General features: G+C 40.1%; 1 protein-coding gene across 1 annotated transcript in view; it reads right to left on the bottom strand.

The window, feature by feature from the left end:
• The window catches only part of dis3l (DIS3 like exosome 3'-5' exoribonuclease), a 74,860-nt gene that overhangs the window by 12,154 nt on the left and 49,266 nt on the right, over positions 1 to 13,440 (bottom strand). The window contains exons 12-16 of the mRNA XM_061975175.1: positions 13,057 to 13,345; positions 10,171 to 10,406; positions 9,492 to 9,646; positions 1,492 to 1,670; positions 1,264 to 1,409 (exon numbers count right to left, since the gene is read on the bottom strand). Coding sequence (XP_061831159.1) covers positions 1,264 to 1,409; positions 1,492 to 1,670; positions 9,492 to 9,646; positions 10,171 to 10,406; positions 13,057 to 13,345 — 1,005 coding nt within the window. The remainder of the gene's footprint in view (positions 1 to 1,263; positions 1,410 to 1,491; positions 1,671 to 9,491; positions 9,647 to 10,170; positions 10,407 to 13,056; positions 13,346 to 13,440) is intronic.

Below are 13,440 nucleotides of genomic sequence, written 5' to 3'. Positions count from 1 at the left end.
GCATGTTTTGTACAAAAACAAATGAATGGGAACTAGATTGTTAAATAATTCAAAGTTTTTAGTGCAAAATAACACATTCACTCTAATGAAAACATAAAGCTGATCTGAGTCTGGCACATCCCCAACCAGGATTCAAATTAATCAAATTACGAGCCCAGCACTTACACTGTCTGTGCAGTGGGAGACATTAAGAATTTTTGGAGAAATTATATTCCTATCAATGATCAAACAGAAAGGGGTTAGTAATATATTTGCAATACAAATTTAATAAATAGCGCCCTGTCGTTCATTAATTGACATTGACGATTTTTCACACAAAACAGTGCGTGTTTTGCCTATGAGTGGGAGGGGGGCCTGGATACTGAAAATATTTTGTTTTTAACAATCCCAAAACAGGTGGTTTTACAGAGCATTCGGAAAGCATTCACAGTGCTTTACTTTTTCCACATTCATTTGTTACAGAGTTATTTCAAAATGGAATCAATTTATTTCTGTCTTCAAAATTCTACACACAATACCCTACAATGACAATGTCCATCCATCCATTTCCTATCGCTTGTCCCTTTCAGGATCGCGGGGGGTGGTGGAGCCTATCTCAGCTGCATTCGGGCGGAAGGCGGGGTACACCCTGGACAAGTCGCCACCTCATCGCAGGGCCAACACAGATAGACAGATAACATTCACACTCACATTCACACACTAGGGACAATTTAGTGTTGCCAATCAACCTATCCACAGGTGCATGTATTTGGAGGTGGGAGGAAGCTGCAGTACTCGGAGGGAACCCACGCAGTCACGGGGAGAACATGCAAACTCCACAGAGAAAGACGCCGAGCCCCGGGATCGAACCCAGGACCGTGAAAACGTTTTTTGCAAATTTCTTTTTTGCAAGAAAACTAAGAAATTACAACTACATAAGTATTCACTGTCTTTGTTAGGAAGATCAAAAAGTGAGCTCTGATCGTCCTTGAGATGTTCCTACAGCTTCAAATTCAGTTGGTTGGACATAATTTGGAAAAGCACACACCTGATGAATGTATTTCATTTTGGAATAAGGCTGTAACATAACAAAATGTGGAAAAAGTGAGGCGCTGTGAATACTTTCCGGATGCCCCGTATGTTTGATGGATATTATACCAAGCTGAAACAGCCATTATCACATATTGTGGTAAACAACAACCAGAATCAAACATCACCATTATGAGCTCAGCTAAACCGTACTACTTGGTTGAAATATGAATCAATGTGTGCCGAAGAACTTACTGCGGGACAAACGCCAACACGCCATTGTCTCGGATTGCGTAAATGACAGCATCAGCAATGCAGCACTGGTCTGTGTGAGGGTCTCTGTCTTTAAAATACAGACACTGAAACAAGTCAGTGGACAACCTCTGGGCCTGCTGGGCTGCCTAGAGACAAGTCACATTGACAAAAGTAGTGTCGGATTTTTCTTTAGCGGCAGCATCACACAAAACATAAAAGTCAACTGACTCTGTTCTTTTGGTTGATATGATGAGCCAACTCCTCCACTTCCTTGTTGGCGAGTAAAGCTTTGGCAGCAGTCTGCCCCTTCTCCATGTCAATGGCGGCACTGAGAAGGCGGTGGACCACAATGTCGGCATAGCGACGAATGGGGGAGGTGAAATGTGTGTATCGGTCCAGAGCCAAACCTGAAAAAAAAATCATAAAGAAAGGTGTACATAGTAATAAGTACCTTTTAAAATATTATCTATATTAGGGGTGTCCAAACTTTAACTTGGCCCGTGAGGCAACGGCACAAGTTCAATTTCAATAAGCAACCTGGCCCTGCGAGTCGCCAGCTTGTGGGCAAGGTCTGAACCTTGGGTCAGGGACCATGATGAGCATAGCATTTACTTATATGACCCAAACCAAACAACCTTTTCTAGTCACGGTGCAGAAAAAAAATTCAACCAGCACAAAAATTCAACACATATGGTCACACCTAACAACCTGCTCACAGAACATTGTGGATATTATAAAAAAAAACGTCCCATCACCATAAACAATTCGAAACCACACCCATTTAAATCCATTGCAAGACATGATGGGAAAAATTAGAAACACTCTCTCCACACTTATTCATGTTTGACTTTTAGCTGCTTGATATTTCTGATTGATTACAAAGCTTTAAAGAGGTCGTCACGGAAGTAAACAAGGTAGGAGTTGAACTTTCACATACTCTTAATATTCAATTATAAAAATTTATTATTTATCCATTATATTACAAACCCCAAAACCAGAAAAAAAAGGCTGAGAAAGTTGAGGAATGCTCATCGAACACTTATTTGGAACATCCCACAGGTGAACAGGCTAATTGGGAACACGTGGGTGCCATGATTGGGTATAAAAGCAGCTTCCATAAAATGCTCAGTCATTCACAAACAAGGATGGGGCGAGGGTCACCACTTTGTGAACAAATGCGTCAGCAAATTGTCCAACAGTTTAAGAACAACATTTCTCAACGAGCTATTGCAAGGAATTTAAGGATTTCACCATCTAAGGTCTGTAATATCATCAAAAGGTTCAGAGAATCTGGAGAAATCACTGCAGGTAACATTGAATGCCCGTGACCTTCGATCCCTCAGGCGGTACTGCATCAAAAAGCGATATCAGTGTGTAAAGCAGGGGCCCCCAAACTTTTTGACTCCGGGGCCGCATTGGGGTAAAATAATTTGGCTAGGGGTCGCGCTATATATATATATACATATATGTGTATACAGTGGTGCAAAAAAGTATTTAGTCAGCCACCAATTGTGCAAGTTCTCCCACTTAAAATGAGGACAGAGGTCTGTAATTTTCATCATAGGTACACTTCAACTGTGAGCGACAGAATGTGAAAAAAAAATCCAGGAATTCACATTGTAGGATTTTTAAAGAATTTATTTGTAAATTATGGTGGAAAATAAGTATTTGGTCAATAACAAAAATTCAACTCAATACTTTGTTATTGCCAACAAAGGTTATATTACAGAGGTCAAACGATTACTATAGGTCTTTACCAGGTTTGCACACACAGTAGCTGGTATTTTGGCCCATTCCTCCATGCAGATCTTCTCGAGAGCAGTGATGTTTTGGGGCTGTCGCCGAGCAACACGGACTTTCAACTCCCTCCATAGATTTTCTATGGGGTTGAGGTCTGGAGACTGGCTAGGCCACTCCAGGACTTTCAAATGCTTCTTACGGAGCCACTCCTTCGTTGCCCTGGCGGTGTGTTTGGGATCATTGTCATGCTGGAAGACCCAGCCACGTTTCATCTTCAAAGCTCTCACTGATGGAAGGAGGTTTTGGCTCAAAATCTCACGATACATGGCCCCATTCATTCTTTCCTTAACACGGATCAGTCGGCCTGTCCCCTTAGCAGAAAAACAGCCCCAAAGCATGATGTTTCCACCCCCATGCTTCACAGTAGGTATGGTGTTCTTGGGATGCAACTCAATATTCTTCTTCCTCCAAACACGACGAGTTGAGTTTATACCAAAAAGTTCTATTTTGGTTTCATCTGACCACATGACATTCTCCCAATCCTCTGCTGTATCATCCATGTGCTCTCTGGCAAACTTCAGACGGGCCTGGACTTGCACTGGCTTAAGCAGGGGGACACGTCTGGCACTGCAGGATTTGATTCCCTGTCGGCGTAGTGTGTTACTGATGGTAACCTTTGTTACTTTGGTCCCAGCTCTCTGCAGGTCATTCACCAGGTCCCCCCGTGTGGTTCTGGGATTTTTGCTCACCGTTCTCATGATCATTTTGAACCCACGGGATGAGATCTTGCGTGGAGCCCCAGATCAAAGGAGATTATCAGTGGTCTTGTATGTCTTCCATTTTCTGGTAATTGCTCCCACAGTTGATTTTTTCACACCAAGCTGCTTGCCTATTGTAGATTCACTCTTCACAGTCTGGTGCAGGTCTACAATTCTTTTCCTAGTGTCCTTTGACAGCTCTTTGGTCTTGGCCATAGTGGAGTTTGGAGTCTGACTGTTTGAGGCTGTGGACAGGTGTCTTTTATACAGATAACAAGTTCAAACGGGTGCCATTAATACAGGTAACAAGTGGAGGACAGAAGAGCTTCTTAAAGAAGAAGTTACAGGTCTGTGAGAGCCAGAGATCTTCCTTGTTTGAAGTGACCAAATACTTATTTTCCACCATGATTTACAAATAAATTCTTTAAAATTCCTACAATGTGAATTCCTGGATTTTTTTTTCACATTCTGTCTCTCACAGTTGAAGTGTACCTATGATGAAAATTACAGACCTCTGTCATCATTTTAAGTGGGAGAACTTGCACAATCGGTGGCTGACTAAATACTTTTTTGCCCCACTGTATATATATATATATATATATATATATATATATATATACATACATATACACATATATATATATATATATATATATATACATACATATACACATATATATATATATATATATATATATATATATATATATATATATATATATATATATATACATATACATATATATATATTTATATACATATATATATACACACATATATATATATATATATATATATATATATATATATATATATATACATATACATATATATATATTTATATACATATATATATACACACATATATATATATATATATATATATATATATATATATATATATTAGAGATGCGCGGACAGGCAATTTATTTCATCCGCAACCGCGTCAGAAAGTCGTCAACCATCCGCCATCCACCCGATGTAACGTTTGATCAGAACTGCACCCGCCCGCCATCCGCCCGCACCCGCCCGAAGTTTTATTTACGGAGGCAATAATTGAGCATGGATTTCCAATCGCACTGGCTGATCACATGGGACAGTTAAATGTTTGTAATGCAACCTTTAAAAATCATTACGCGGTGATCGCGGTCCCAAAAATAAACTTTTCTTGCATGATAATGTCCAGAAAAATTCGCTTTATATTACTATAGAGTCCTTTTAATGAATGAGTTTGATGGTTTATCACAAACCTTAAATGAAAGAAGTCCTTTGTTCTCCTGCACCATGCGCGCGTGCGCTTTGGCCTTGCTTCGTGTTTGGTTCGCAATCCTGTCGGCTGTATTTCACAGCACGACATACTGTTAAAAGTGTTTATACTATTTATGCTTTCAAGTCCAAGTTGAAGAAATCTTGTTAAATGTTGACAGCATAACTACCAAAATACAGAAGTATGTCCTTAATATTTTTGCAGTGCTATTTCTGTTGAAAAGTTCAAATGATTACATTAGAGATGTGATGTGCCACTTTTAAAGTGTCTGATGGCTTAAATTAATTTTCATTAATTTTTCATATTTTGAATTCTTTTGAAAGGCTTACAAAAAAACTACATTTGAATTGTAATTCCATGCTATTGACAGGACTATTAATTTTAATGAAGTTAGCTTACCATGTTTACAGTATGATAATTGTGATAGAAATGTGAATTTTAGGCACAGAATATTTTTTACAATTGAACAAGGCAGTAGATTATACAAGCTTGGACAGAAAGTTAATAATGACACCAATTTTTTTTTAAATGGAATTGTTTAGTACTGTTTTACCATTTGTTTACTGTAAAAAGTGTTTATACTGTTTATACTTTCAATTAACAAATTGAAGTCTTGTGAAAGGTTGACAGGATAACTGGCATTAACTGTCAAAATAATTTCAAACTATTGAAGTTAGCTTACAGAATAAACATGCCAATCAACCCATATGATTTTTGCTGTAATATTTTTGTTTTGAAAAGTCACTGTGACTGATAGAAAAGTGATGGTTTTAGCAACATTTTAACCTGTCTGAATGCTAATAATCATTTTGCGTCGGGGGGCGAAGCCCTGAACCCTCCACCAGGACTTTGTCCTGGACCTACCCGGGGCCTGTGGCCCTTGGACCCTGGCTACTAGGTTTTTCTGATTTCAAAAGTTGGCAGGTATGGTGAGGTTATAAAGCTTTTGCCTGTTAAAGAAAGGAGACTGATCCAATGCACAGACTTTCGCGTGCCACGCTGTCACGACCCAGACGCACACCAGTGCGCAATCATATGGGAGCCGCGCTGAGCGCACCTCCAAGCGCGTCTCGCTGCCGGCGACGGCCAGGTATGGGCCCACGCTCCAGCGCCATCCATTTTCAGGGCTAGTTGATTCGGCAGGTGGGTTGTTACACACTCCTTAGCGGGTTCCGACTTCCATGGCCACCGTCCTGCTCTCTATATAAACCAGGGTGAGCCCCACCCCTTTCGTGAGCGCACTGCGCGCGGAGTGACCCCTGTTACGCGCCCCCGGCAACAAGGGTGGCGGGCAGGTAAGCTGCGCGGGCGGAGCGCGCGGAGTGACCCATGTTACGAGCCCCCGGCCACGGGGGTGGCGGGCAGGTAAGCTGCTTACCTGCTGCGCGTGACGCCGGCCGCGGCGAAGGCGGACGAGGCGGGGTGTCGGTGCGGTGGGCGCGGTAGTGACCCTGGACGTGCGTCGGGCCCTTCTCGCGGATCGCCTCAGCTACGGCTCCCGGTGGGGCCCTCTCGGGGGAAGGGGCCTCGGTCCCGGACCCCGGCGAGGCGTCCCTTCTCCGCTCCGTAAAAGTGTCCATCTCTTTTCTTTTTTTTTCTTCTGTTGTGGCATATGCAGCAGGTGCCTGCTCGTTTTTCGTATGTGGGTAACAACATTTAACTATGTACATATATTTCCGAATTGGTTTAACTGCCACCCGCAAAAAAAAAATAAATAAAAAAAAATAAAAAATATATAATTAATCCGCCCGACCCGACCCGCGCGCGGATAAAATCGTATTTTTTTTAATTTCATCCGCCCGATCCGCGGATAATCCGCGGACTCCGCGGTTGTGCCCGCAAACCGCGCATCTCTAATATATATATATATATTATATGTAAATGTCTGTATATATTTATATATATATACATATTATATGTAAATGTGTGTGTGTGTGTATATATGTATATATATATGTATATGTGTATATATATGTGTATATATGTATATATATATATATGTATATGTGTCTATATGTATATGTGTCTATATATATATATATATATATATATATATATATATATATATATATATATATATATATATATATATATGTATTCATACATATATATTCCTCGCACACTAATTGACTTAAAGAGGCACTTGCTGCATGTCACGTTATCGATGGTAAAATGCATTTTTAGACAATATGATTTGCCTGAGTGGCTAGGAGACGGTAGAAAATGGACTCGTAAGGACAAATAAAAAAAAAATAAAAAAAACTTTTTTTTTTTTTTTTTTTTTTTAACTTGGGACTTCCCACGGGCCGGATTTTGGACGCTGGGGGGCCGTAGTTTGGGGACCCCTGGTGTAAAGGATATCACCACATGGGCTCAGGAACACTTCAGAAAACCACTGTAAAAAACTACAGTTGGTCGTCACATCTGTAAGTGCAAGTTAAAACTCTACTATGCAAAGCGAAAGCCATTTATCGACAACACCCAGGAACGCCGCCGCAAAATGGAAAAGTGTTCTGTGGTCTGACGAGTCCACATTTCAAATTGTTTTTGAAAAATTAAGTTTCTCAGTTAGAACATTAAATATATTGTCTTTGCAGTCTATTCAATTGAATATAGGTTGAAAAGGATTTGCAAATCATTGTATTCTGTTTTTATTTACGATTTACACAACGTGCCAACTTTTTTTGGGTTTTGTAATAACATCAGACCTTGCACAGTAAGTAATATGATTGCTGGCTCTCATAAAGTCTGCAGTGAGTAGTAATCAGTGATGTTATTAAAAAAAAAGTGAAAGTCCGTGGTGTGTTTTTTTAAATTAAAGCACCGCGTATGCTTAAAATGTTTAAAACACATAAATATTAAATGTTGTTATCCATGTGCCCACTACTACATTACATATATACTTACAACATGTATATACAAACCTTAATGGAGGTGTTTGGATGTTTTTTTAGGGGCTTTATAGGCAGAATAGAGGGGCTCCCATAGGCTCTTTTGTAAGCGGACTTTTGATCGAATTTGTTTAATATTCAGAACGCATGAAAAAAATCCATCTGTCGTCATGTCTTTCATAATGATTGTGAACGATTGGCAAAATTCCATAAAAGTGCAGTTCCTCTTTAAGACAAATAAAATCCTTAGTATATACTAAAAACAATACTATGCCTAAAACTACACAATAAGACATGTTGCAGGTAAAACACACATTGTTAAAGATAAAACACAAATTGTTACAAAATTCAGTCATACTCTTGCATGAGTTTGCGCTAGATGGGCGGTTTAGATTGCGCTAATAATTCGCAAAAAGCCAAACAGCTGTGTGGGTGTCTACTTATCTATATGGGCACAGCCGGGGACCTAGTTAACTATATTACCTGATGATCTGATTGCTTCAAATATAATAGCTAAGTTTGAAGCAAAGATTGTAATACTTCGCATTTATTTAATATTTAGAATGCCATCGTCATGTCTTTCATAATAATTGTGAACAATAGCAAAAAATTCCCCAAAAAGTGCAGTTCCCCTCTAAAGCGTCATATTTATCGATAGTATTGAAGCCCAAATACCTCCATATAGTGCTTCACGCACCTTCTTTATTAACTAGTAGAAAGTGCCATTCTTCCTCTCCACGCTGTTCTTGTATGCGCTCTCGGCTCAGTGTGCGCACGTTGAAACACTCAACATGCGCCTCCGCTCTGTAGATCACCGCCGCACAGCAACATGCGAATAAAAAAAAGTAAGGGTATTTTTCAAAGGCATTATAGTATCGTTTTTAATTCATTGCTATCACGTTACTTTATTAGTACCGGTATACTGTACAACCCTACAGTAGAGTACTACCACAGAGAAATGAGCGCGGGCTTACTGTCTGTAATAGTATGATTTCACAAGTAAACATATCATATTAATCTCCTCCGGCCATTGGCGCCACTTTACCCACATAACACTTCTTGGGGGGGGTTAAGTTGAACCTTGTGTAGTTGTGCAAGTGTTTGTGGCATCTTTTGACAGACTTATCTGTGATGATTGACTTTTACATTATCATTCCATTCACTTTCACCGCCATGTTTACAAATGCTTCCCTCATCGATGGCTCCACATCCGGGTCCTAAACACTTTTTATGTTTCCATCCATCGGCTTCCAGCATACATTGATTTTCTGAAGCCACGAATGGTTGAACTTGCACCTACCCCTTTTATGCATGTAATTTAGCTTTGCTGTGGGCTTTCGTTTAAGTTTTCTCCGCTGTTATGCTAAGCTGTAACAACACACTGCTGCGCGCACACAGCACACGAGCAGATAGTGCGCATTAAATTTTGACCGGGCAGGGTAGCCTACTTTCGTTCCAACTGAAGTTAACGTTGATAGATTTTGAAAACCTTTCAAAACAGGACAGGACCAACTTAAACGTGCTCTACTGTAAATAGTTTTAGTCTTTGAGTATTAATATCCCAGTACATACCGTAGTGGTAGTACTGGTCTTGGGAAATAGCACCAGTAGAGAAATACAGAGCCTGAGACATGGCTTGGGTAGCCATCATTCTCAGCAGCTTGTTCAGCAGTGGGTCCTGTGGGTCCACAGCCTGGTCCAGGGAGTCAGCTAGAGCCTTATTGGACCTACAGGGAAACAGATATGATAAATGTTCAGAAACTGCAGTGTATTCCATATTTGTAGAACTATTTGAACCAATAACGTCAATGTTTTGAGATAATTCAATGTGTTACTTTGGCCACAATTACTGCGGTATCATCACAGTAATTCAGCGGAATAGTCCAATCAACAACTAACTGACCGGTCATTATTTTGATCATCCATTTACGAGATCATCTTCAAGGTAAATTTAGATCATTGTTATTACCGGTATATTTCAAAGAGATTGGCAGAGGTATTTGAGCTATAACATAAATAATCTAAATTTAACCTAGAAATAAGATGATTGACTGTTTTTACATAACTGCATTGGAATGCAGGTATGTGCACCGGCATAATTATCACTTGCACTTTAAATGAGATCACCAAAAATAAATTAAAATGCTGACAAACAGTAAATCTGAGCAAAGTCATGAATTGAAGCATCGATATCGACACGAGTGCAATCCAAAATCCACAGTAGAGGCGAACAGCGTGAGAAAAGACAAACCTGGTATTGATGGTAAAGCCCTTGGACTTGGCGCTGTCAACCAGCTGGCTGAAGAACTCCTGACGTGGTGGTGGGTGGTGCCGCAGCAGAGCCTGATGAGGAAAAGTTTCCTGGATCTTGAGCGCTACCCAGTGGTTGGCATAAATCATGCACTCGGCCACCGTTTCGTGAATTTCAAGAGGCTGACGCGGAACCAGAGCTGTGATATTTTTGTCATTGTCCAGCTGGGCCCGCACCTGGAACAGAAGCATTAACATCATGTAAGTCAAACAGGAAGCAGGATATCACAAACGCATATCGATATTTTGGCAAATCCCAGTATATTTTTAGTTGGCTCCCTCCTCATACAATCATTACTCTACACCGGGGATGTCAAACTCATTTTAGCTCAGGCGTCGCATGGAGGAAACTTATTCCCAATCGGGCCGGACTGGTAAAATCATGGCATCAAAACTTAAAAATAAAGAGTTCTAATAAAGTTTTCTCTGTCTTGCTTTGGCCAAAAATAGTACTAGCAGATTGTGAAAATGTACATATTACAAAAAATCCTCTTGACAAAACACTTAGTTGGTGCAGTTTCAAAAACACCATGCAGAACACAATGAACTTAGACTCTGTCTCAGGATTTTTACAAAGCCATTAAACTTTAAGCACTTCTGTTTTGATTTTAATTCTCATGTTGGCAGTTCATTAAAAACGTTTGGAAAAGAGTGTTTCTTCAATCCGCCGCATTGATGGAATCCACATATTGCCACAACACATTCATTTATCATCATTCAAATATCACAATTACAATATAAGCAAAATAATTATCAAAATGACACCATAGCCGAAATCAAGGTAACATAACTACAAACTTAACCAATGTGAACATGGTAGATTTAAGTATGAAGAAAAATAGAACAAATACAACACATGTAGAAACACACATTTTTACAATAAAGTTCAGGGTGTGCATCGTGCATTCAACCAATTGCAAGTGCTGCATGGAACTCTAACTACAAAGATGATGGTCAAGTGGACTTAAGTCGTTGCATCTTATTTTTATCCGTTAAGTGGATAATTTACAATGAAAACATGTATTGTGCGTCGATGCTGCCAGCCACAAAAGGAGCAGCTGATTGCTTGCGCTGATTGCAGTAGTGGCAGCCAATCCAAAGGGCGCTTAAAGTCAGCTGACACATCATCTTTAAACACTGTCATGTGTGATGTGGGTAACACTTGAATTGCTATTGCGACATGCAGTGGACATATTTAGAACAGCAGTTTCTTTCATTAAAAAATGCAGCACATTTTTATATTTAGCAAACTGATCTTGCGGGCCGGATTAAACCTGTTTGCAGGCCTGATCCGGCCTGCGAGCCATACGTTTGACTCCGCTGCTCTACACATTCCCATCTTCAAGCAGTCAAAAATTAATGGTAGCTACTCTACTATGATGTGAATATGAGTGTTTTTGGAGCAACAAATAAGGCAATGTTTCTTAACAATGGGGCTTGGGTCCATTTTTGGGCCGCAAACCAAATTAAGATCTGTTTCTCAGCAGTGATCTGTGTGGACTGCAGCAGTACTGAGTTGTAATACACTTTTCCACCAATTGGGGCAGTTATGACAATCTCAAACAAATTGAAGTCTGGAGCTTAAGTCATAAGAAATGTATCAAGTGCAAATAATATGACTAAAGTGGTGAAGCTGTATTTTCATTTACACTTAAATGTTACTGACAGTTTATTTAAGAAACATAATTTTTATGATTTATTATTAATTCAATTAGAATTGATTTATTTAGCACTGCGTACATGTAGTTCCATCAGTTTTTATGAGTAATTGCAGTATATTCGATTGGTATTTATTGTTGATAACAGACATAAACGTTGATAATAATCTTTGTGATTAACACATAGTTACATCTCGTTTGACAAGGTTTATCCTGTTGAACTAAGTATTTTAGATATAATTATTGGTTACGATTAAAATCAAGAGTAAGATTAATAATTCAGTATTAATATTTGAGTGAGCTGCGGGCCCCTCTGTAGTGGAAAAGTTGGGCCCTGAGGTTAAAAAGGTTAACAACTCCTGCAATAAGGGAAAGGGAGTCCTGCTTAGGGCAACATTGAAGCTAGGTCCGCCACTGGCTATTGGGTAAATGAAGCTAGTTGTTTACTGAGTTTTAGCAAAAAGAGAAATGATAAGTTAAGCGTTAGCGTTCAAGCTTAGCCAAGTTTTTCTCTTTAGTCTTATGTTCTATGAACTCATGATCGTCATGATTTATGCTGGTTTTGGACTGTTTGCATGCTTTCAACATTTGCCCATTTAAGTGCTTGTATTTTGAATTGTCTTGTTTTCCTAAAATTAGTTTTGTTGAACTTTGTGCAGAATTTTTTCTAGTTACGTGGATGTATAGCATATAGCCTGCTCAGTGGCCTTGTGGTTAGAGTGTCCGCTCTGAGATTGGTAGGTTGTGAGTTCAAACCCCGGCCGAGTCATACCAAAGACTATAAAAACGGGACCCATTGCCTCCCTGCTTGGCACTCAGTATCAAGGGTTGGAATTGGGAGTTAAATCACCAAAATGATTCCCGAGCGTGGCCACTGCTGCTGCTCACTGCTCCCCTAGCCTCCCAAGGGGTGGAACAAGGGGATGGGTCAAATGCAGAGGGTAATTTCACCCCACCTGTGTGTGTGTGTGTGTGTGACTATCAATGGTACTTTAACTTTAATTGATGCAAGCATTGCCACTCAGACGCAACCAGCTGCCCCGTAGTCCAGCGGTTTGAAAGTGTTTAAATAATTCAAAAAACCTAACATACAACAATATATTTCTGAATAATTTAGATACCAAATGTTGCATCATCTGCTATAAGAGTGTACAATAAACTTCTCATACCTCCACACCTTCCAGTTCCAAAGCACCGCCTTGATCCCGCTGCACCCGTAGGTGTCGAGCCACGTGGGTCAGCATCTCCAGAGCTTGAATAAGCTGAACTAATTTGTCATCCTTCTCGTGGGAGCAAAGATGGGACAATTCTGGTACCTCGGTCTCCACACCATTGAGGAGCGCTTGAGCCAGCTCGTAATGGAGCTGGTAGGAGGAGCGGATGATTGTGCGACCATACCACACCTTGTTGACAGCAAGGGTGTGTGCGTCAAGTTCCCACAGCACGCTCATTGCGTACCTGGATTTACACATGCATCAACCAATCATACAAATGATGTGTATTGACTTGAAATGTGAAGACAGGAGGTCCTCGATCTACGTGAAAGTTCCATT

The sequence above is a fragment of the Nerophis lumbriciformis genome, linkage group LG15 (assembly GCF_033978685.3).
Source record: "Nerophis lumbriciformis linkage group LG15, RoL_Nlum_v2.1, whole genome shotgun sequence".
NCBI classification, from domain to species: domain Eukaryota; kingdom Metazoa; phylum Chordata; class Actinopteri; order Syngnathiformes; family Syngnathidae; genus Nerophis; species Nerophis lumbriciformis.
The sequence above is the reverse complement of the archived record's forward strand: the minus strand, read 5'-3'. Positions and strand labels throughout refer to the sequence as shown.